The 26097-nt window shown below is 33.9% G+C and overlaps 1 protein-coding gene across 1 annotated transcript in view; it reads right to left on the reverse strand.

The window, feature by feature from the left end:
- LOC147072297 (uncharacterized) overlaps window positions 1-23784 on the reverse strand; it is a 40192-nt gene extending 16408 nt beyond the window's left edge. Inside the window, exon 1 of the mRNA XM_085946810.1 lies at window positions 23125-23784. Coding sequence (XP_085802936.1) covers window positions 23125-23297 — 173 coding nt within the window. The 5' untranslated portion in view covers window positions 23298-23784. The remainder of the gene's footprint in view (window positions 1-23124) is intronic.
- Window positions 23785-26097: the final 2313 nt, after the last annotated feature.

Consider the following 26097-nt stretch of genomic DNA (forward strand, 5'->3'; position numbering starts at 1 on the left):
ATGTTAGAAAACAAACCACAGTCACGTAGGTAGAATGCAATCAAAATAATATGATAATCACTTCACTAATCTACGACAATAATAATTACTTACGCGGGTGTATAAACTACACAGACTAGTTTGATGAACTCTGAAAAAATACCAATTCAGTTAAATAGTCAAATGTTTTATTTTTATTATCATTATTTAACGCCCACTAAAGAATGGTCCAAAATAACTAAACAAATCTTTTTTATATTAAAACAAGGACTTCGAAGGAACGGAAATGACAGAAGACTGGAGGCTGTCGAGATGTGGCTGTATCAGCGTATGGTGAAAATTAATTGATCTGATCACAATTATTATCAATGAGGAGGTTTAGGATAAGCCAATAAGCCAAGAGAACTTACAGTTACTTTCAAGAACAGCAAATAGAAGTATGATTTACTACATATCATAATACAGGGAAAGGAAGAAGACAGCAGAGTCGCAGCCAGAAGAAGATTATCTTGGCTACGCAACCTCAGTAAGTGAAGCAATGTCCTAGGTGTGTTTCCCAATTTCCCAAATACCTACCTATGTGTTTTAGTTTCTGGTAGGTACTAACATAATATGAATTTATATTGACAATAAAAACGTCTACTAGAAATTTCACGTTTAGTAGCACGCATTTATTGATTGCTTATTTAGTTTATAAAAAGTTATATACTTCGGTAAGTAGACATATTATCTGATCCCGTAACAATTTATAGTAAATGGTGAATAGTATTTTTTCTGAGATGTAACATTTGCCTTCGTATTTTCGTATAAAAAGTAATCCCAAAACCCGAGATTCTAACATTTTAAATGCTGGATTTCGAGACCAAAAAATCGAGCAGGATCCCTGGATCAGTGTTGCCATATTTTTCTATGCTGATTATAGTACAAAGACGTAAAAATTATAGTATATCTAAAAATATATATAGTACAGGAACATTTTTCGTCTTGAATCCTTTAAAATTATAGTATTATGGTACGAGGGTGGGTCAATAATTCCTTAGAAAAAAGCATTAAAACAGTTTTTATTTTTTTTTTTGTATTTTTTTTTTTATTTCTCAACATAATCTCCTTGGAGCTCAATACACTTGGTTAGACGTTTCTCAATTTTTCAAAGGTCCTCAAAATAAGCATTTGTCCGATCGATGACTTCTTCATTTGAAAAAAAACGTTGTCCACTTAGCCATTTTTTTAAGTTTGGGAATAGGAAAAAGTCACTGGGGCTAAATCTGGCGAATACGGTGGGTGGTCGACCAATTCGAACTTCAATTCTTCAATTTTAGCCATTGATCGTAAACATGTGTGAACACGGGCATTGTCCTGATGAAAGAGGATTTTTTTCCTGTTTAAATGAGGCCGTTTTTCTTCAATTTTGTTTTTTAGCTGGTCCAATAAAGATGCATAATAATCCCCTGTTATTGTTTTTCCTTTTTCCAAAAAATAGTCAACGAAAATAATTTCACGTGCATCCCAAAATACAGTAGCCATAACCTTACCAGCTGATTTTACGGTTTTCGCCTTTTTTGGACATGGTTTGCCTTCGCAATCCACTGCTTTGACTGTTCTTTCGTCTCGGGAGTATAGTGGTGTATCCATGTTTCATCTACAGTCAGAAAGCGACGAAAAAATTCATCCGGATTGCGTTGCATGAGCGACAACAGGGCTTTAGAGGCCACCACCCTATTGCGTTTATTGTCGACTGTGAGCAAACGCGGCACCCATCTTGCAGAAATATTTTTCATGCCCAATTTGTCATGTAAAATAGAAATGACGCTACCTTTTGAGATCCTTGTAACCTCAATTATCTCACTCAACTTTAATCTTCGGTCACTTAACACCATATCGTGGATTTTATTGATCATTTCTGGTGTAGTCACCTCTACAGGACGTCCTGAGCGTGGTTCATCCTTTGTTGATGTACGACCACGTTTAAATTCATTTAACCAGTTATAAATAGTTGCAAGTGAAGGAGCAGATATGCCGTGAACTAAATCCAACTCATTTTTTATTTCCTTTGCTGTTAACCCTTTTATATTAAAATGTTTAATAACAGCTCTAAACTCAATTTTCTCCATTTTCCATTTTTCCATTTTCCACAAGCAAATTTTTTTTTTAAATGTACGAGAAACACACAACAACCCGACCAATCTGATTGAAACTTCGCAGCATACTGAATCGGTAGTGCCGCTGCATGAAAACAAACCGCTTACAGTACTAGTCGCGCCACCTGTCGGCTTTTCTAAGGACTTATTGACCCACCCTCGTATATTTGGCGTAAAATTATAGTATTTTACATTTTTCGCGAAATCAGAATTATAGTATTGTACTATAATTATAGTACGGTTGGCATCACTGCCCTGGAAACTCTATCCACTTCCACCTTCGCGGTGCAGTGCGTAAGTCGCTGGCCTTTCGTCCGGGAGCTACGGGTTCGATTCCCGATAAGGACACAATACATTTATGTGATTTTCTCAAAGCCTGGGTGTTTGTGATTGTTTCACTTCTATTACTAAATAGTTACAGTACTGTAATTGGGCCTCCAGGCCTGTTGTTGTGTTTTTTCTATTGTCTAGATACTTAAATAAACCATGAATAAAGAACAGGGTCGGATTTACACCTGGGCTTTTGGGACCCCAAAAACCCCAACTTATTAAAACGTAATTTAAAAATGTTTATAGGTATATTCCATATTGATATAATGGTTGAATATTAAAAACTCTTATATTATATTTGCTAAATCAGAGTTTTTATTACGCATGTTCAAGTTGTAAAAATAACAACTGAAATGCAACACGACACTTTCTCACAATATCATTTGATTCGCTCACAAATACTCGTAGTAGGTAGGTACCTATAATATCTATGGCCGTGGTATTTTGGGATATAATAAGACGTAATAACATATATATATAGAGTTCCAGGGCTACTAGTAATTCGGAGGCCCTGGGCTATACCCCTTTTGACCTATGGTAAATACGAACCTGATACAGATTGAGGGACATGATTAGCAAAATAATTAAAGCAAACAAGAAACGAGGCGTAAACATAAACTGACCCAGTTTGACTAAAATATATTGAATGTATTCATAATATAACTTATAAACATTAGAAAATGCAGCAAGATATAATTAGGTAAGGATTGTTATTAGTTATTATATTAAGCATACATAAAACATTGGGACTGAGGAAGTAGGTACGAACGACGCTCAGGAAACGGCGCCAGAACGATCCAGGGACGCCAATCCAGCCAATGACATGAGTACATTTTGTAAGTTTCTTTTCGGGTAAAACCATAAAAGTTTTTCAACTTCAATAAAATTTCACAGTGAAAATAAATATACAATGTATGCGTGAAAAAATATTTTTAAAATTCGTTTTATTAGAACTAATTATGTAAGTAGTGCAAAATAATTCCCACGCCAGTTTTTTGTTTCACGTAGGTAGGTACATATTTTGTAATAATATTATTATTATCGCATTTGGATCATACCAACTCGAATATTGTGGGTTCGAATAGGTTAGGGTTAGAACAAAGCGTGGTGCATGACTAACTACAATCATTTAAGGCGTAAAACCCTCTCGCGCAAAATTTCACAAGTGGCGTGTAAATCATCGAAAATACAACGTAATCAAATACGCCAGCGCACACTGGATCTGACGACGCATTGTGCGCGCCTGCCCCATGAGTCACCGTTGTGTGGCTTTTTAGCCGGACGAATTAACGAAAATACAACGTAGTCCATTCATTGAACACAGCAAGCAAAATCACGCTCCTCGAAGCGTCGTCGATAGACGGGCGAGAAGCCATTATTTAAGAACAGTGAACTCTTTGCTTAGTTATTGCGTGTCCGATATTAATTACAAGCCCCGAGAAATTTAATAATATTTTTATTGCTTTGTTATGAGAGATGCTGATAATAATAATTATTTTGTGCTCCTTGAGCCCCTTATTACATAGGTGAAGGGTAATGCGCGGGTGGGAGGGGGCCTACTCAGTAGTGAGCGCACCGAACGCTTTTTTGGTGGGCTTTATGCCTTAGACTTCCCAGTTCATAACCAGTCACGTTCATTTCATATACCTAGAAACATTCTTATGTGATCTGATGGATCACAAGATGTCAATCACGTCCTCTGGAAGTCTCACCATATTACTACATAGTATGTTGGTAGAAAGGTAAGATCTACTCAGGGACGCTCCAAGGGTAGCTGCCACCCGGGTCAGCCGAACATTGCCGCAACCCAAATAAAAAAACTAGTCAAAGAAAAGTTGAAACAATTATTCTATTGTCATTAAAATATTATAACATTTTTTTGGTATATTGTACCTATTACATAATATAACATTCTGAATTATAACGCAAAGGAGCACGGTAGCACAGATTATAAATTAATATTATTTAATGACATATACGAACATTGCGCCGCATGCGACTTTTTTCATGATAACGTTTATTTTATTTGATTGATGCCGAATATGTTTAATAAGTAATATAGTTAAAAATGATTTTTCGCATTTTTGGCGCCTCCTGAAGCCTGTCGGTCGGGTGTTTCGCACCCCTAACACCCCCGCTTGGCGCACCTCTTTATTTAATCAAGTAGCCTCGTTTCCGCGAGGTAATTATCTATGTTTTTAGTAAATTTACGTTGTATGACGAGAGAGAAGGCATATATTAAGTTATCTAGGCCATGGCCCCCACAAAGGGGGGGCTGGCAGGGCTCTAGCCTGGGGGCCCGGGCTTTGGGAGGGGGGCATGGCGGGTTGACCGGATAAGTGAGATAAACACACATAATAGCTTTATTAGTAAAAAAAGCGCTATTGTACTTCGTGACTATTAACATTTTAAATTATATGATTATGCGATGTAAATTTTGGTTGTTGTGTGTTGATACTCGACAACTCCATAATTAAAGTAGATGTATTAAAAATCGCTAATAATACACGGTATAAGACATAATTCCACCTTAATTTGACCTAAAACACAATTTGAAAAACGTTAATGTAGTGCGTCACTGCTTTTAACCTTAGCGATAGGTAGGGGGCCCGCTAAAGATCCTAGCCTGAGGGCCCACTTCAAGATGTGGGGGCCATGATCTAGGCTCAACAAAAAGCCAAACTAGGCATCTTACACACGTTAGGTACAGCATACTATTCACAACAATGGTAATTAATGTCCATCAGAGCTTCTCGTTCATTACACCACGGTATACAACCGAAACTATGTTGTGAGGTAGGTTGTGTTAGAATGGGGACGTGGCGGATGGTGGGTGGTGGAAGAAAAGCACAGATGGTTATAATCAATACGTTTTTGTGCTCAGAGATCTATAAAATTTACCATATTATATACGAATGGTGTATAGTGTATGGTAATTATTACACACACTGTTCATGGAAACTCTTATCTCGGAATGTCCTCTCGTATATAGGTACCTACTCCATGGTCGTACCTACACGTAGGACCGCTCCACTGGTGGAAGCCGCCCGGGTACGAACCTAAAATTGTCTATATCTCCCACAAACGTGAATAATTATAATATTTTAACGGCAATACAAAATAAATAATTATTTTATTATTATCTAGATATTTATTTATATTAAATACACATGACAAAAAATGTCTCGTATTACTTAACTGACAATGTTTAATAGCATGGAGGAAGGAGGAAGATGCAAGAAACAAATTCATGAAAAAAATTACCCCTTCAATTTTTATTTGCTTTACTTTCCTGGCGCCCTTTGCCATACAAAAATTGCATATTTGCAGAAACGTTTCATGCTTATTATGTTAAGATACCTATTGAGAAATTGAGGGAATGATTTTCGGTAGAATAGATTGAAAATCGTATTTTTAAATACATTTAGCGTTAGTTTTTCGATTTGTCAAAATTTGGCAAGTGTGCAATATACGTAGCAACTTCATATATTTCGACATGACATTCAGATTTAGTTATTGAACATACGATTTGTTATAATTCTATCGATACTTGAATAAATGAGAGGGGTATAAAAGCAATACCGCCACTATCCATACCTTATATTTTTGTAAATAATGATTAATTAATGATCCGTTTCTTACGCCCTATGGCCTATAAACTTTGAACTGACGCAGAAACGCCTCTAAACCATTCAAAAACGCGATCTAAAACGGCGACAAATGCATAACCGCCTCTCTTACACTATTTATAGGTGAAGTTCAAAAGCGCCAGTAAACACGTACGCATCGCAATAATACATGTTATTGGATATTTAAAAAAATGTACGTGCGTTAGAAGTTATACTTCTTTGGCGTAACAAAACAAAAACAAAATAATTAAGTAAAAATACGATAAAATAATTGAAGAAAGATATTTAATGCGGCGAATAAAGTTTTATTAAAAATTATAATCAAATTAAAATGATATTTATTTATACACAGTTAAATTATTTTTACACAATTAAACAAAATACATATAAATAAAATATAATACATGCACTGCTTCACTATGGATTTTAACAATAACCACGTGTTATGCTGAGTACCTTGAGTTTGTATACAGCTGATATTTGTATACTCCGATCACGTTCACGGCTAACTTCATTATGTTGCACTTTCGTAACGGTATGCGCGCGCTGCTCTCAATTTAGCCCTATACTAAACGCGCCAATATAACTTCAAAAAATATTTTCCTATTTTGCCGCCCGAACAACCCCGCTCGGCGCGGCCCTGCCCATACGATACACAAAGTTGAAAAAATATAATAGGTATAAATGGCAAAATCGTTTCGACGAGTTGGATGCCGTCCAATGCAAAACAATTCGCATATATTTAATACCTACACGTGAATTGCCAATTAATGTTATAATATTTTCTCTGACACATACTTACGATCAAAACCATGAAGGTATACGAAAAAACGAACCATTTTCAGTAAGCTGTAGAAGCAGTGACGTCCCGTGGGGGTAGGCAGATTGATCGTCGCTTGGGGGCGGCAGTTACCCAGAGGGCGGCAAGTCAAGGAGAATCATTAGGTATACATAGAAAACTACCTAAACTTGGTAATAACGGAAATATATTGCCATTAAAAAATTCAGCTCACTGGTTGGAAAAAAATATATTAATTTGGTAGATACTATAAAAGTTTTAACAGGGCTTTATTTTCTGTCGGGTGTGCGATGTCTAGTTTACTTCCGTTGTTATTGGATGTCACGTTCTTGGTGAACAGCAATGACACGTGCATACCTAATTTAAAATTTATCCAAATATGTTTGCCAGTCACTCGAGTTTTGGTAGTTGTCAGGTGCATTTTTAAATGTGCCTACCTTTCTGAAACCGTAGACTCGCAATATTGTCTATTGAAGCAGAGATGACATTTTAATTAGATTTAGTGGTATACCTATATCTTGTTAGTAATGTATCCATACAACACATTTCTTAGATATTGGAGTCGTGAAAGGATGATAAAAAGTACTGTATAAAAAATGTGGCGGCATTTTGGCACTGCTTAGGGGCGGCATTTTGTCTAGGGACGTCACTGTGTAGAAGATTATTGATTATTCGTATGACATACATACATTGTTGGTAATGATTAACCAGACGTACTTACGATATTATTTAAAGTGAAAGTCTTGATGTGGAATCAATACCTACTAACTTATTGAAAATATTAAAATATTCCTACGTCTGTAATTTGTAGCATTCAGAATGTAGACTATAATAAATAATTATGCACTATAATGCGTGGTATGTAGATTAACCTGACTGACTTTATATTTTATTTTTAGTAGGTAAATAAAAAAGATAAATTTTGTATTATTATAATAATATTATGATAATATTGTGCTGTATTTTAACTATGTAGTATGTGGTTACATAGTGTTAAAATCAATTAGTACCTACAAGCTAATATTCTGGAAGTAACAATGTCATATCTCGTAAAGTTGCATTGTTTATCTTATGGATAATGTATATGCTCAATTATTGTGCAATATGTTGTCATCTGTCGGTATCTGACGAACCCAACTCATTGCGTATCCATCTATGAACAGTTACTGGTTATATCACATCAGCGGTTGTTAAATATTTTTAACCTGCGGCCCTCGCGGAGCAGAAGGCATTTTCCAACGTCAGCGCGTTTCGCCCTTTATCTTACTAATACTATTGGACGCAGCATCTTCCTTCGTAAATAACCTTGCTCATTAACATTTTTTTATTCTTACTAAACATATGAATACAGACAGATGCATGTGGTTAAAAAATGTGACATTTGATATATTGATATATTTGATATATTGTGCCGTCTTAATACTCATAATTATAAAATTTGAGACCTCCGTGAAGAACTTCTGGAAGTACCGAGCCATCTGTTCTATTTTTGTTGACAAAACACCGGTATTTTTTGTCGTTACAATTATTTAAAGTCGAATTCTATCATTTATCAGTAACAAAAACGAACGAATAAGTATTGAATACAACCTAAAAATGTTTATTTTTGTGTTTTAATTAACATTAAATCACCAAATGACACTGTCTGCGGTTAATCTAAAATATAAGACTCATATTAGATTTTTTCGAGGCACCCACATAAAGCAGGACGTCACAGTGCACAGTTTGGCAATCATTTTTTAACCTATATTTTGATAGTACCTACCATCGTCGAGATTTTTTTTACGTGGCAATAACCTATAGTATGGGTGGGGGAGTTCTCAAATACGTAAAAGGTTGGTATTCAACTATCTCTTGACAAGTTTACAAAGAAAACACCTGATTGCTAATACGCATCGTTAACTTTATTATATATTATATCCATTGATAAATAAATATTTTAACGTAAGTACACTTTTTCATGTGTTTTTTACATTCCTCTACTTTCCAACATTCAAGATTCGAACACATTTTCAGGAAACAATTATTACGTGCGAAAGTCGAGGGCCGCCTGTACTAGAATTTGGAAACTAATGACTTCGTGACATAATAGTACATCAATAATTTAAATGCAACATTAACATACGCAATGTTATTAGTGGTATTGATGGGTGCGTTATTAATTAATGAGCATCGATGAGTTATAACACATTTTTTTCGGGGCTCTACAATTAACCAAATTTGCATAGATACCACGGCGCCCCCAGCGTTTTTCCATTGACATGTCGCCCTTATTGCTAAAGCGGTCGCCGACCTCTGATATACAGTTTAGTATGATTTGTTGGAATTCGAAACTTGTGTTTGATAATACAATCATTGGATTACTAAGTAGCTAAACTGGTATGGAACTCATTAGTCATAGTACGACAGATGTTTGTAGGTGAAATTATTGTTTTAACAGCATTATTCAGCTGGTCTGAGAAGGTATGATCAAATTAAATAAGCTATGCAGAATGCATTTGAGGTGCCGCAATGGTCAGCAGTTGTAACTGATTGTAAGTAGAGCTTATGATTTCTCGAGGATTCTCAAGAAATCGACATTGTTACGAAATTACCTCTTCTTGCCGATTTTCTTTTAGATTTTTTAGATATTACAGCCAAAAACAATTTAGCGACAAATATTAAAAATTTCGTTCAGATTTCGTTTTTTAACCGAAAAATCAAATTTTCTTAAGAAATTCGGCAGTTTAGCCTAGTGACAATTTCGACAATCGAAAAATTGCTTTCTCAAAATTGGCCTTGTCTGATTATTTCTAGAAATGAAACGATGAAAGACGATATTTCTCGATCACAACCTCTAATTAGAAGGTACATAATATTCCAATGCCAGTTGATTGGATTAATAAATATAAACAAAACAAGTTTTCAAAAAACAACCATCTTCCACGGCGATTGGAAAATATTTAATCAAAAAGTAAAACTATGAATGAACCCATTGAATCGATTAATCGTCATTTGAATAACTTAAATCGATATTAATTCATACGATATTAAAAAAAAAAAAAAATGATTAACACAGCTGAAGATTAATTTTCATTTCTCATTGCGTCAGTGTTGACTAAAGATAAAAAACATATGAGGCATTTATATTCTATTCCGAAATTATCAAAAAAATCCAACAACCTTAATTTTCTAACCATATATGTAACGATCAAAGACATAGATAGTCCAAGTTACGAAGTTTGGAGCACCTGGCCGCTCCCAAGCGTTGACACCAAAGTTGACACGATGCGTAGTAGTAAACCCAATAAAACCATCAATGAGCTCCCAATGTATATTTTGAGCATCGCTGATTTATTTATTTTCAGCGAGGCTGCGCTCTTCAGGTTATTCTGCCGAAAACCTTACCCAAATGACAAACGATTTATGTATTCTCAATTTATTATAGGAACCCTCAAACACTGCGTAACTATACTTCATATTGACACATCATTTGCATAATATTATGCTCTAAACTTGCACTTCATGAGAATTTCTTTCAATGAATAAATTCAATACATGCATACATAATGTTAGATATAATATTTATAGAATATTGTTTATCTATTATGGCTTGGCTTAAGCTGGGTTTAATAGATTTAAAAAACCATCTGCAATTATTTGTAATCTTAATTCAATGAAAACAAATAATTACCAATGACTGATAAAGTTTAGTGAGTACTATAAGTCGAATTTTCTCAGCCTACCTCCACCCTTCGCCAGTGGTAGAAACTAGAAACTCTTTATCAAGTTGTTTGGTGTTATCTTATATGTGACGTTAAAAAACAAACGTGGCCATCTCCAGTCACTGACTTTTTTGAGATTTTTGGTTGGTATGACTGCTTGTGTTGTTTTATATAATACTATTCACTTCAGACATGTCTATCTCCTTATTTTCTGCTTAAAAAAATCAAAATAAAAGTTGTGATTTTTTTCAAACTTAGTCATCTCCATTGACTTTTTATATCAAACGTGGTCACATTCGTCTTAGCCAATCACGACGTAGCACTTTTTCAGAATGGCCAATCATGTCGTGGCATTTTATCAATATGGCTCCCATCAGCAAAAAGTTTTCTCTGTATATAAGATGTGCTCTTCAAGTTTTTAAGCGAAATAATTGTCAAAGAATGGAAAATAATCCAAATAAAGTTTGAAATAGTGTCTACAGAGAATGCACGAAAGTTTACCAGATCAAATTATACCATTAAACGTTCAAAGAAGACTGAAAAACGGTAAGTAAATTTTGATTTTCAAACGTTTTACGACAGTTAGCATCTTAGAACCTCAGGGCTGTGCCTTGGCTGTTCATATTTTAAGTTCAGTTTTAAAGCTGCATAATATTGTGTAAACTGGTTCAGTCATCTATATTTTTATATATATTTTTATTCAAAAATATTGTTATGTTTGCTTAGTTACCTATTTAATTCTAATATCATAAAACTCAAAATAAATTCATAAACCCAATTATAATTTTCAAATTATTAAGTGTTAGTTGTAAATATGAAATAAGTTATACATTTATATTGTTGTTTTTTTCGGGTGCCGGACAAAATCCCGAAGGCCAAAATCCCGAAAAATAAAAAAATATAAACATTAATAATTTTCAACCAGCGGCACCCCAATAGGCGGCGCTTTTCCTCGATTGTATAATTTAACAAGATAATTAAAATAGTTATATAAAAACTATTATTAATTATAAAATGAAGCAAGAAAATAATTTTCAACCAGCGGCACCCCAATAGGCGGCGCGTTTTCTAGAGTGTGTAATTTAACAAGATAATTAGAATAGTTATATAAAAACTATTATTAATTATGGAATGATGCAACAAAATAATTTTCAACCAGCGGCACCCCAAAAGGCGGCGCTTTTTCTCGATTGTATATTTTAACTAGATAATTAAAATAGTAGTATTTAAAACTATTATTAATTATGGAATAAAGCAACAAAATAATTTTCAATCAGCGGCACCCCAAAAGGCGGCGCTTTTTCTCGATTGTATATTTTAACTAGATAATTAAAATAGTAGTATTTAAAACTATTATTAATTATGAAATGAAGCAAGAAAATAATTTTCAACCAGCGGTACCCCAATAGGCGGCGCTTTTTCTTGAGTAAGTAATTTAACAAGATAATTAAAATAGTTATATAAAAACTATTATTAATTATAAAATGAAGCAAGAAAATAATTTTCAACCAGCGGCACCCCAATAGGCGGCGCGTTTTCTAGAGTGTGTAATTTAACAAGATAATTAGAATAGTTATATAAAAACTATTATTAATTATGGAATGATGCAACAAAATAATTTTCAACCAGCGGCACCCCAAAAGGCGGCGCTTTTTCTCGATTGTATATTTTAACTAGATAATTAAAATAGTAGTATTTAAAACTATTATTAATTATGGAATAAAGCAACAAAATAATTTTCAATCAGCGGCACCCCAAAAGGCGGCGCTTTTTCTCGATTGTATATTTTAACTAGATAATTAAAATAGTAGTATTTAAAACTATTATTAATTATGAAATGAAGCAAGAAAATAATTTTCAACCAGCGGTACCCCAATAGGCGGCGCTTTTTCTTGAGTAAGTAATTTAACAAGATAATTAAAATAGTTATATAAAAACTGTTATTAATTATGAAATGAAGCAACAAAATAATTTTCAACCAGCTGCACCCCAATAGGCGGCGCTTTTCCTCGATTGTATAATTAAACAAGATAATTAAAATAGTTATATAAGAACAATTATTAATTATGGAATGAAGTAAGAAAATAATTATCTTGTTTAATTACACACTCTAGAAAAAGAGCCGCCTATTGGGGTACCGCTGGTTGAAAATTATTTTTTTTCATTATTTCATAATTAATAATAGTTTTTATATAACTATTTTGATTATCTTGTTAAATTATACAATCGAGAAAAAGCGTCTCCTTTTGGGGTGCCGCTGGGTGAAAATTATTTTATTGCTTGATTCCATAATCATAAATAGTTTTTTTATAACTATTTTAATTATCTTGTTAAATTACACATTCAAGAAAAAGCGCCGCCTATTGGGGTACCACTGGTTGAAAATTATTTTTTTGCTTCATTCCATAATTAATAATAGTTTTTAATACCACTATTTTAATTATCAAGATAAATTATACAATCGAGAAAAAGCGCCGCCTTTTGGGGTGCCGCTGGTTGAAAATTATTTTGCTGCTTGATTCCATAATTATGAATAGTTTTTATTATAACTATTTTAATTATCTTGTTAAATTACACATTTAAGAAAAAGCGCCGCCTATTGGGGTACCGCTGGTTGAAAATTATTTTTTTGCTTCATTCCATAATTAATAATAGTTTTTAATACTACTTTTTTAATTATCTAGATAAATTATACAATCGAGAAAAAGCGCCGCCTTTTGGGGTGCCGCTGGTTGAAAATTATTTTGTTGCTTCATTCCATAATTAATAACAGTTTTTATATAACTATTTTAATTATCTTGTTAAATTACACACCCAAGAAAAAGCGCCCCTATTGGGGAACCGCTGGTTGACAATTAATACTGTTTATATTTTATTTTTCGGGATTTCGGCCTTCGGGATTCCGGCCATTCGGGATTTTGGCTTTCGGGATTTCGGCTTTCGGGATGTCGGCATTCGGGATTTCAGCATTCGGGATTTCGTCCGGCATCCATTTTAACACAACCCTGTTTGTTAGAATACAAAACAAACCAATCGAATACAAAACAAAACTGTCCATCTCCAATAGTATTTATTTCAAACCTGGTCAAATCCAGATGATACAAAACAAACATAGCCATCTCCAACATAAAATCGTAAATATCTTGTTTGTTAAAGATTTGCGATTATTGAGCATTGTTTAAATCGTATCTTTTAAATAAAATATAATCATAAATTAGGAAATTATTAACTTACGGGTTCAAATTAACCACAAAAACAAAAAAGTTGATTTACTCAGTTTCACTTGTGATGGAGATGGCTACGTTTGTTTTTTAGCGTCACATATGTATTGATATATACGCCAGCACTGGCGTCACGTTGGCGTTGGGATAAGCAGGTTAAGCGCGAATTAAATTGAGGTGCATGTCATAGTGCATGTCGCCTACTGTCACGCTGTCGCGGCGACAAATTTAGTCAATAGCTTCGTCATTTTGCAGAATATTTTGAACCATCACCATCTCTGTAAATTCAATGAAGAATGACACTGATGAAAAGTGCCTACTATAATGTATTACTAATTTGAATTATTATTAATTTAATTAATTAATTAAGGTAATTTCAATTAATTTTAACAGTTTCAACGTGTGCGAACGTTAAAATACTTGCAGCACGAAATCCATAGATAATATTTTGAACGGAACCCAAACTGCAGACCACAACATTCTTATCAAATATACATAGTGCCAACCGCTAAAAACAAAAAAAAAGTGATTTTGGCATGACATTCGAAAAGACAGTGTAGGCATGTGGAATATGATAAAAACGTTCAAAACGTCATGCAGGTGCCCATGCAGTGCAGTTCAACATGGGGTGACTTCATTGTTGTTTTAGTGATTTCGGCAGATTTTGCCAACTGACAATGTTCGTTTAAAAGGTTCAAAATCTACTACGGGATGGGAGCATCAATCTGATATTTTAAACACCAAGAACAACGACATTACACACTTTTTTCCCGTAGCGGCAGTTTACTGTGACGTCACGTGAGAGTCCGCGACGTGCACCTCAGTTTGCTTCAACTTCTGTTTGGCATGGTACATTATAAGGGGCATCAAAATAAAGGAAAGCATGAGAGTAAATTTTGGGAGAAGGAGGAGAAAATATTTTAGCCTACGGCGTTCATGATAGTTTGCAAGTTTGAAAGCCCAGTGGATATTAGTCAGTATTTTGTCGAAATCTGTAAACGATAAGTCGATAGCCAATGAGAAAAATAAAATAAATTTCACACGAAACAATCTTAGATGGCGGAATTTTTACAGTAGATATATATAAATACTTGGGACGTCACTGGGTAGGCATTTTAACAAAAATATTAATTATAAAATATAGTTTATTTATGAAACATTTTTTAATTAAATAATTTTGTCTGGCAGAGTATTTAACTACAATAGATTAAAAAAGTATTATCGTCGTGATTATAATATAATCTAAGTTCATTAAATTAATCTAATCGGTGTCCACCTATCTAAAGTAGAGACCTACAACTTCAGTTTCGTCCTTGAATTAATTATACATAAAAAACGTTATGATACTTGGGAGAAATCCCTTGCATTGGCAACTAATTACTTTTGAATACTCTTGTCTGTAATTCATAAAAATATTAGTTTATAATATGTTTTTTATTTATAAAATAGAAACACTTCAAAAACACAGAGTTCACAGAGATTAAGCAACAATAACAGAGAATACTTCAAACGGTACACGAAAACAGATTAACAAGATAAGATGACTCGCTCGACCAAATAACCAGATTAACTTGCCAAAGGATTAGTTCAGTTCAGGTAGGTATCACATTTGACAACTAGAAACCACACTTATCACAAGAAACAAATCTCGATAATGTAAGGTGCTTAGTTTCAAAATAGAGGAAATGTATGATCAAAAGGGTCAGAGCTAATCAGACTAAGCTGACTGGCTGTAAGACTGCGAAAGATGAACATTACGGAGAATCCAAATCCGTCTACATAGCGCTGGCGGCGTCCAGTCAATGGTCCGCGCCTTCCATGAGTCTCTTTTTAAAGTCACACCGCTATAAGTTATTATTTTTTTTTCAAAAAAAAAAACAACGTTTTTATTTTATAGGTAGGATTATGTTGGGAAAATATTTGTTTGCAATTTAAATACTCAGCTACGTTTACATTTAAATGTTTTCTTATGTAAACATATTATTATTTTCAGCAGGTTATGAATGGGTGTGGACGTACCAATAATAAACTAAAAATACCCAGTGTATGTGCCTATATGAAAATTTCTCACAAAACTTTGTGAAATACGGAACAGAATACAATTACATATTATCGTCGTGGTTGTTTTATTGATATAATAATATAAATTTAATATGTAATTCTGAACTAATAACATATGATTTGATTAAGTAATTTATTTTCCTGTCAATTATTAAATTTATAATATAGACACACGTAACGTAGGTTTCAGGCCAAAAACTATTATCGGTCCTTGGTAGATGGCTTGGTAGAAGGCTTGGAAATGTCTTGCGTTATGAATGGCAATTTCGAAGTGAGTAATTTCCATGTGATATAACAAAATGGTAACTCCATATTGGTCTTCAGACGCATAAACTGAGGACACATCAGATACGTATGTGGCATTCGCAATCTGTCTCATTTGTGTGAGTGCGGAGAAATCCAAACATGACATGCGTCGTGTATGCCTCCCTGGGGGACTTTTTCCTCTAAGCCAGTGATTCCTAATCGGATGCCGTGAGAACGCAAAAGCTTGAGAATAAGTACGACTGAAAACATATGGCGTAAAAAATGTTTTATGAATGTTCTGTGTAACCATGAAGTATTTTGAAATCTTATCTTGATTTCTGATTAGATATTGCGTTTTAGTATTAATTGAAGTAGGAGGGGAAAGGCATTAAATAATAAAAAAATAAATATAAGACTTTTCGGTAATGGTAATGGTAATGGTCTACTATGTATGCACTATTATTTTTGTTTTTGTCTAAGCGATTAATATTTTGCACGATGACATCAAAGTATTGATATATTGCTGTATATAACCAATTTATTATCAAGTGTGCTTTATTGGCATATGTACCCATTAGTTTTAGATAATGTAGAAATGAGTGGAAATATTATGTTTAGATAACGCGCGTAAAAAATAAATATTTTTAGAATCCTTGGACATCGTAAATTTGCACAATTATCAGCATTTTAAGTATTATGTGGTTTACACATACTTTTGTCATTTACCCCGTTGGACCTTATTATGTGTCAACCGGGTAGGGATTCCCCGAGATTTTAAAAAGCATTTGAAGGGTTCCGTGAACTAACAAAGATTGGGAATCGCTGAACAAACATGCAGGCATTGAGTGAAGCTCCTTAGGGGGTGCCTATCCAGAGAGAACTATCTTTTAAATTGATTTTGTGTTGATACCTGTTGTTTGGGTAAGTACTGTAAGTGTTTATATGCTGCCTACACCTGTTGCTACGTCAAGTAGAAGCGAGAGTGATACAAATAGTAATCTAATCAAAAATCATAATATCGCATCGGAGTGCAGTTCCGGCTCGTGAAACCTCGAGATTACCGCTCTATCTCATGGAACAAATTAAAATGGCACTCCGGTTCGGGAATTATTATGAAAATCATTACATTAATTTACATTGTTTAATAAACATTAATAAGTTTAATGACGTCGTATATACCTACACATTTATTTTTACAAAAAATTTTGTGTTGTTTTGTTACAAAGTTTTTAGGCGAGCTTAACGTAACATAAATTCTGCATAATGAGAGTTTTGTACCATTTCATAAGATTTTGGTTTAGTATTCCAGGATTCGCCTTCCTGAAGTTACTAATATATATAATTAAATGATCGTAAATAATACATTATTAAATAAGGACAGAACAGTGTCGTCCTGCGGGGATAGAAAAACCACGTACTGCTTATATTATGCGGCAGATAAAATAAGGAAAAATGATACTTAATATCATTTTTGACAGCACTACCAAAATATACTACCGTTATTCCATTTGTCCGTCTAAAAGTAGGTAGGAAAATTATCGAGCGCTCCGGTTCATAAACTTTTATATTTCGAGCGCTGCATAATAGGAATATTGTTCATGAGAATAATAATACATAATAATTATTATGCAGGTATCTTATGGAATTATGCATTAAAAAACGTTTTCAATGAATACTCCGGAAATTCGGAAAATCTCATTTCATTTGAGTCTTGCGAGATGTAAACGACAAAATGCTGATTTTATTCACTTATAAATAAAATTGTATTGCTCTCTCGGTCTCTAGTTGAAATAACATGCTATTTCAGTACTCGACGACTCATTGTCATAGTATTATTTTGTTTGTATTTAATAATTGAATGCAGTGTTATAATGTCATAATTTTATATATATGTATTTTTTAGAAATATTAATAACCATGTCCTTGCTTTTTCGTACAAGGTGGTTGTTAGTAATTTTGAACAATCACAAACACACTGGCTTTGAGAAAAACACATAAATGTTTTTGTCATGACCGGGAATCGAACCCAGAACTCTCGGGTGGAAGGTCAGCGCCTTCCTTAACCACTGCACCACGAGAGCCGCTTTATAATTTTATATAATAATACTTGTGGTTATTGCTTCTTGCGATGATATTATTAATGCCGAACGCTCCAAATTTAAAGTGATACTAAATTTGAAAAATAATATTTTTAATATATATTTTATAAGTATGCCAATCAGCATCCTCTTTTTATGTCGGCACTGTCATTGGTCGGCACCCATCTGGACGCTCCTGCGGCGCTATTATACTTCTTGGCCATGAACATTTTCAATTATATAATTGTGCAATATATTTTTTGATTATTAGGTGTCGATATTCGACAGCTCCATTATTAAAGTAGATGTATTAAAAATCGCCAATAATTCACTGTATGAGTACCTACCCTTAATTTGAACTAAAACACAATTTGAAAAACGTTAATGTAGTGTTTCACACTGCCTTTAATCTTAGCGGTAGGTAGGGGGGCCGCCAAATATCCGAGCCTGAGGGCTCGTTTCAGGATGTGGGGACCATAGTGTTGGTACACTGAGTGCAATAGACAAAAGGCCGATAAACGAGAAATTAGGCTGTGAAGAAGAAAAAGAGCCTATGGGACTAATTTACATTCTCCTCCTTGCCCCCCCCCCCAATATTAAATCCTGGGTGCGCCACTGACTTGTCCCCATATTATACTAATATTTGTCATGTATACTGTCATAAAATCACCAAAGCAGTGTTCATCCTGAAGCGGGGCTCTCGTGGTGCAGTGGATAAGGCGCTGGCCTTCCACCCGAGAGTTCTGGGTTCGATTCCCGGTCATGACAAAAACATTTATGTGTTTTTCTCAAAGCCTGGGTGTTTGTGATTGTTCAAAATTACTAACAAACCACCTTGTACGAAAAAGCAAGGACATGGTTATTAATAATTCAAAAAAAAAAAAAAAAAACCCCCCCGCCAAAAAACATTCCACCCCTCCCTCCTGAGATTTCTCCCCGTATTCGTCTAGAGGTAGTGGGCTGTTTGTTACTACCTATATAAAAGACAAAGTACTTATGTTTGTTTGTTCCATATACTTTTGAATTCACCACAGATTAACATAATAAATTTCCATGACTTTTAATTTGACGTTCTTTTGTTTGTATCTACTGCTGTCAGTACTGCTGTCAGAATTATTTTCATTTTGATATAAATGGCATTCTTAGATTAAACTGTTATTTTAATACATATTGAAAAATGTGCTTGTTATTAAATGATTTAAATATCGTTCAACGAATCGACTGATGGAAAACCGGGTATTTCAGCTAGTTGTTCTTATAAAAATCTCTTATAACCATAGACTATAGATACATCCGCCACCCGTTGCATTGCTAAATGAAGCTACGTGCCGTGCGTTTGGTTTGTGGGCGAGCGAACGCATTCGCCTATAAATGTTCGAGACCATAGACCATTTCGCTAGTGCTCGCCCAAAGTGCTCGCACTAGACGCTCAGCATTAAAATATAATTTTCTGTTTTTTTACGTTATATAGTATTTTTAAGCGGTCAAAATGCAACCAATTAGGTAAATATATCCATAATTTAAGTTATTTTAAAGAAACACTAGGTCACTGATATTAAAATAAATAATAATATACAAATAAATTGTCACGAACATGTATCAACTTACCTATGAAACGTAATACGATCTTCTTGCTTATCAGTACGGCTACCATATTTTAATACAACATGCAGAACCACCTGTCCTACTTAATTAACTAAAAATATTTACCACTGACTTTATGTTTAACACAAAAAATAGCAAATTTAGCAACACGAACAACACGCTACGTGAAGCGATTCAGCACGATTTGCCGGCGATATTTTTGGAGACCAACTTAAAAATATGTAGACCTTTTATCTTACTCTAGCGCGTGTCGCAGAGATTATAAGGGTGCCGAATACTTTCTCACTCGCACTCATGCATCGTTTTTGTTCAGGCCTTGCTTATAACACTCTCATTTTGACACTATTATAATAGGTATTTGCACATGCAACATTGTGTTAATTTTATGAATTTTCCTACATATGGAGGGAAAATTTTTCCATCCGCACACACTGATAACATCATAAAAATGACGATTTACTAAAAAAACACACGTATAGCTAACAAGACAACAAAAATTAAATCGTATAAGTACCTAACAAAATTGCGTACCAACCTCATAATGGTATAATATTATTATTTTCGTGATATTGGCCTTTAGTAACCGGTATTTTTCTGCATTGTAAAAATCGATAAAACATAATAACCTAGAATTTTTGAACGACAGCAGTGCGTCAATATTAGGGTCACCATATTATTGTTGGCGGCTTAATCCAAATCCGGTAAAGTATTATTATCCTGCATGATTTTTGTTGATCGGGTTTTTATTCCTAATGAAAAATACGTGATTGTATTAATAAATTGAAGATGTTTTTAAAAACCAAGGCAGGGCTCGAAACGGACCGGAGCGCACTAGAGCGCCGTTCCGGTTCATAAAATCCCCAAAATTTGTACCCCGTCTCGTGGAAAAAATAATTCGACCATCTGAGCTAGATAGGCTATAAAAATCTAACATACTTATTTTTATAAAATACATATAAAATTACATAAGTACTTAACTATGTTAATATTTTCGTAAAATTACGCAAGCGTGCCGGTTCGTAAAAATTTTCATTTCGAGCGCTGCACCAAAGTACCTACCTATATAATTGGTGTGGTTAATTGTTCTTGATATGACATTATCTGTATTGACCAAGAAAGAACAGATCTGTATATAAACATTTTTTCCATCCACGTCGGACATTTAATTTGGTCGGATATAAAAATTTTGTATCAGAACATTTAATCTAAACCGGAAGCAATTTTGATACGCCTTTTGGACACTTTATAAACAATGTTCAATTATTCAATGAACAAAAGTGACAAGACCCAGCGTTTTTCTTGCCTGTGCGTTTTTAAACGTAACATATAGTTCCTATCAATATTGTCAGGATTGCAGTGTATTTCGATGACGTTTACAATTATTCCGAAATATCGACGAATAACGCACCGAGTCGAAAAACTTAATACCTACGATGTTTTAAATTGTTTGTATCATGTTATTTCGTCGATGGTTAGTGTTCGTGATGGTTGTTAGTGATGGTAATATTATGTTCGGGCCAAAAGCCACAATAATTGAAATGTAGTGATAAGAACCACAAACAACGTGAGGACCAGTGTTGCCAACTAAAATTTTCAAAATTCAGTAGATTTTTTGATTTTTTTCTCCAAAATATCAGTAGATTGACAAGAATGTATGAAAGTCAACGATTGTGTTTGGTGAAAGCGTGCGTATTGACATACTCTCACAAGTGTCTTTTAAAAAATCAAGTAAAAAGTGACTTTTATTCATCACACATATCATAATTGTTTCTTTTCCTGACCAAAATTTCAGTAGATCTACTGAAATTTCAGTAGACATGGCAGCACTGGTGAGGACATGGGTAAGTTTTATTGTATTTCCCGCACGGACGCGGCAGAAAAGGGTAGAGGAAGAACAGACCCTTATGGCATTGCGGCCAAGACGAAATCACTTTGAAACGGTGTAAGTGTCATTTGAAAGAAATCATACCAACACCTAAATGAGTCGCCTGAACTGCTACAAAAATCTGACACCATTCTACCGTGGCGATATACAAATGTCAACATTAATAGGTAATAAAAATGTGATTAAAAAAAAAAACAATCAGAATTGTGTTTGGTTTGCGAAGTCAAAACGACATCAAAAAGAGAGACAATCCCGGGACGTCTGCTAACCCTAGGCAAAGTATAAAAATAATGTATTTTAAGCATTTGGTAGGAAATTGTTCTAGAATACTAATGAATTCTTAGCATTGAAATTGAAAACATGAGTTAATTTGAGTAAAATTGCGATTATATTATCTGTGCGAATATGTAGATACTATTATTGACTTCTGTAAGTATGTAGCACAATGTGACGCTCAAGTTTACTTGCACAATGTTATTTTATTTGCATTATTACTATGACGTGTCTAAATTTCAACTTTGATATACTTACTGAGACACTTATTTATTACATTATTTTTATTGCATATACTCATGTAAGATATCAATGTATACCAATGTATAGTCGATTATTTGATGATTGCGTACGTACAGTATACTTTAAATATTAAATTAACTGCAAGTAGATAATAAATTACAAAATAAATACTATAAACATAGGACATAAATGCTGATAGTTTTGACAGAAAATATGATGTACCTAGTTAGAGCGACGCCGAAAGAGAGAAAACTATGCAATAGCCTTCATGTAAGAGCAGTTGGAAATAATAAGAGTAACAATAATCAAATTAACCATACTATGTAATTTGTGCGCAGTCGAAGTTATTTCAATCTGCGCATTGTCAAGGTTAACTTGTTCCACTATAAGTGTCGACTGAGGGTGCACGATGTAATTTGAATTTAAATAGACCCTTGTATCGCCTTTTGCCATCTTCAGGCATTATACACAATTATTCACACAGGTATGGTAAATATACAACTAATATCTTAATCTATGTGACACATATTATTTACCATGGGTGAATGTACATAGTCCCTAAAAGATGGTGATAGATTCAAATGAGAAAATTTAATTCAATTATTAGAATAAATTTATAAGTTTAAACTATATTTCTATTGTAATACATACATGTGTAGTATTAGGTATGTTATATCTGTAAATTGGAAAATCGCTAGTTTCAACATAATATTATCACGAGCATTTTAACACTGGTGTTGTATTTTAAGAAGTTGCTAAAACTGTAAACAGTGTAAACTATAATTAACACACTTTACGTTACAGACTGAAGGTTTAATTAATTAAATATTGATTTCAAAGCAATACATTCGTTGCGGAGCATCTGCCATTCGTGCTAAGTCATTAAAAACAATGTAAATATGTGGTCTAACAAAACATAAAAATATTAATTACCACGTATTTCGGAAATCCTTAAATCCTGCCATGCTGAAACTATTGCTGCGTCCCTTTTTACGTCCGAGGGTCCAAAATTTCAGCTTACTATGATTATCCTCTTCACTGAACGGATTAAGGTGTTCAGGATAATCGTACACTGATATTTTCTTCTCTTTATTGACACCCGACATTGTAAATAAAATTAATTGCTACTTCTCGATTAACTGAATTTATTATTATTGTATTTTATTACACACCGAATATTGTTTCGATATGTATGTAACACTGATTGATTAATCGCTGACTTTAGTTGGATCACATAACGTAATTTAATGATGCAGGGAGCACCTAACTCGTTATCTCTTATCAATATATATATACGGTGTATATAATCTTCACTGTAAGAGGTGTTATCAGTTGAATTGGAACAGGTCGGTCGCACTTTGTAGCTGGAGATATTTTTTTTTAGTCTGATAAATTTAATAATAAGCTAGTCAGAGGCTAGACAATCACAAACGTTCAATGTTGCGCGTACAACCTTCAATAACAAATTAATAGTCTTTGTTTTTTTTTTGTTCTCGCCGGTTTCTTTACGTAAATGTATTTTATAAACACTATTAAATTGCTCAGTGAGCCACCTCCAAGACAACACACCGCCGACTATCTTCGTACCGTAGTGTTGGTCGTTTCGTCCAAAGTATTTTAGCGAATGACAAATCAGTAAATGTACTAACACTGTGAACGAGTAATGACGTAAGACCGCATGAAAAACGATGTATAAATTAATATTTAGTAGGTAGTATTATACCGTAAGCTATAAAAACAAAGCGAAAAACGATCGAGGCGGTGAAAAAGAAATGCATAGGTACCTATTTAATATTTTTTTAATCACTTGGCCCCGTGACTCGGCGTGCAAGAAATATGACTATCCTGACGGAGGGTAATGTGTCGAATTCCGGGTGGAGAAAATATCATTATTTTACAAATTCCCACAATATATTATGTATATCAAAATGCTGTGAAAATCACAACTTAAATAACATGTCTTAACCTGCTGAATAATAAATATCATACATTATAATATGATACTTAGTTGAAATCTTATTCTTATATTTTCTTCTCAGTCCATATCAGTATTTCTTAAAGTGGGCGATAACGCCCCTTGTGGGCGCTGGAAGCTTTCAGAGGGGCAGTAGAAGGCTCAAAGAAAATTAGGGGGCGTTAAGAATATCTAGAGGGGCGACGGCAGACAAATTCTATCTAGGTATAAATAATTACTAGATAAAAAGAACTTTTTATATACAACGTTTTTAAATTTTCTGTTGAATTATATAAACTTGACTTGACTAGCTTAAACGATCAAAAAAAATTGTACTTGATAGAAATACTGAATAATGAAATGTCATTTCATATTGATTTCCATAGTAACGCACGTATATATTAATAATTTAGTTGCTATAATGGTATCGAAATAACTTTTCATACAAAACAGAATTAACTGAAAATTAATTAGATTCTACTTAAAGATGGCTAAAAGTATTTAAAAAAAATGCATTGGTATCGTGTTCTGATATATTCTAAAAGTAGCTAGTCGGGAAGTTAGTTAAAACTCGATAGCAAGATTTGTACCGGACAAACAAGAATACGAGCTAAGAAAAACGTTGTAAAATACGACGGAATCTAGACACGACACCACTTGAGATGCGATTTACTACTCGAATGCTTGGAGTCTCGTTTCGACGGTTAAATTAGAGTCGCTTTCGCAAAATATAATAATGTGGAGAAGAATTTTGGCTGCAGAAGCCTGGGTGGGTTATGGTTGGTTGTTCAACGATTTCTGATAGCATTCCCATCGTCGTTTTTGTTTGAAGGTGGATTTAGTGCTATAGCAACGTTGCTAACTAATAAGGGAAATCGGCTGCAAGTACTGAACGCGGCGACTTACGGCTGTTTTTCAGTGAATTCGAGCCTGATACAAACTCGTCGAATCGTCGAAATACATCAGTTTCATCCTTCACATTAGATAAGTTTTCAATTCAAAACTTTTTAATGTTAATAAAAATACTTCTAAATATGATTAAGTAGGTATGCGTTTTATTTCCTCTCATTGGAACATTCTTTGACCTCAGAAATAGGAAATGGGTCACACCCTATCTATCCAATCCATATAATAATGCATGTTTTAAAAAATATTTGGCTTGAATTAGGCAGGGTTTAATTGAATTTAAAAAATAACAAACAGAATCTACACAATTGTAGTCTTAATTCAAAGACAACAAATACCTACGTTTGACTGACAAAGTTTAGTATTCACTTCCACCAAGTAAGTTGATACATGTTCGTGATAATTTATTTGTATTTTATTATATATTTTAATATCAGTGACCTAGTGTTTCTTTAAAATAACTTAAATCATGGATATCTTTATCTACTAATTGCATTTTGACCGCTTAAAAATACTATATAACGTAAAAAAATAGAAAATTATATTTTAATTCTGAGCGTCTAGTGCGAGCATTTTGGGCGAGCACTAGCGAAATGGTCTATGGTCTCGAACATTTGTAGACGAATGCGTTCGCCTGCTCACAAGCCAAACGCAAGGCACGCGGCTTCATTTAGCAATGCAACGGGTGGCGTCTAGATGTATCTATAGTCTAAGCTTCCACCCTTCGCCACTGGAGTATCGAGTATTAATTTCTTAAATCTACATCAATTAATTTTAATGAATTCAATGCTGTATGAAAGCTACTCCAAGTTTAGTTGATTCCAATTCTCTCGTTTCCATGAAGTTTTCTGACACGTACTTCCGTAGAAATTTCATCGATCTAGTCACTAGTGATAGCTCTTGTGTGCCGGTGGATCACTAGATTTGTCCAGCGATTGCCTATTCTTCGAGCCACGTGTCCATAAGATATACTAATTATTATTTTGTAGTAGGTACTATTTTAAATATAATAAAGAGTCGGGTTGACCCAGACATGAGTTTTCCAC

Source organism: Rhyacophila brunnea, unplaced genomic scaffold, assembly GCF_057557595.1.
Source record: "Rhyacophila brunnea isolate RB1 unplaced genomic scaffold, BYU_Rbru_1.0 scaffold_2, whole genome shotgun sequence".
Lineage (NCBI taxonomy): Eukaryota > Metazoa > Arthropoda > Insecta > Trichoptera > Rhyacophilidae > Rhyacophila > Rhyacophila brunnea.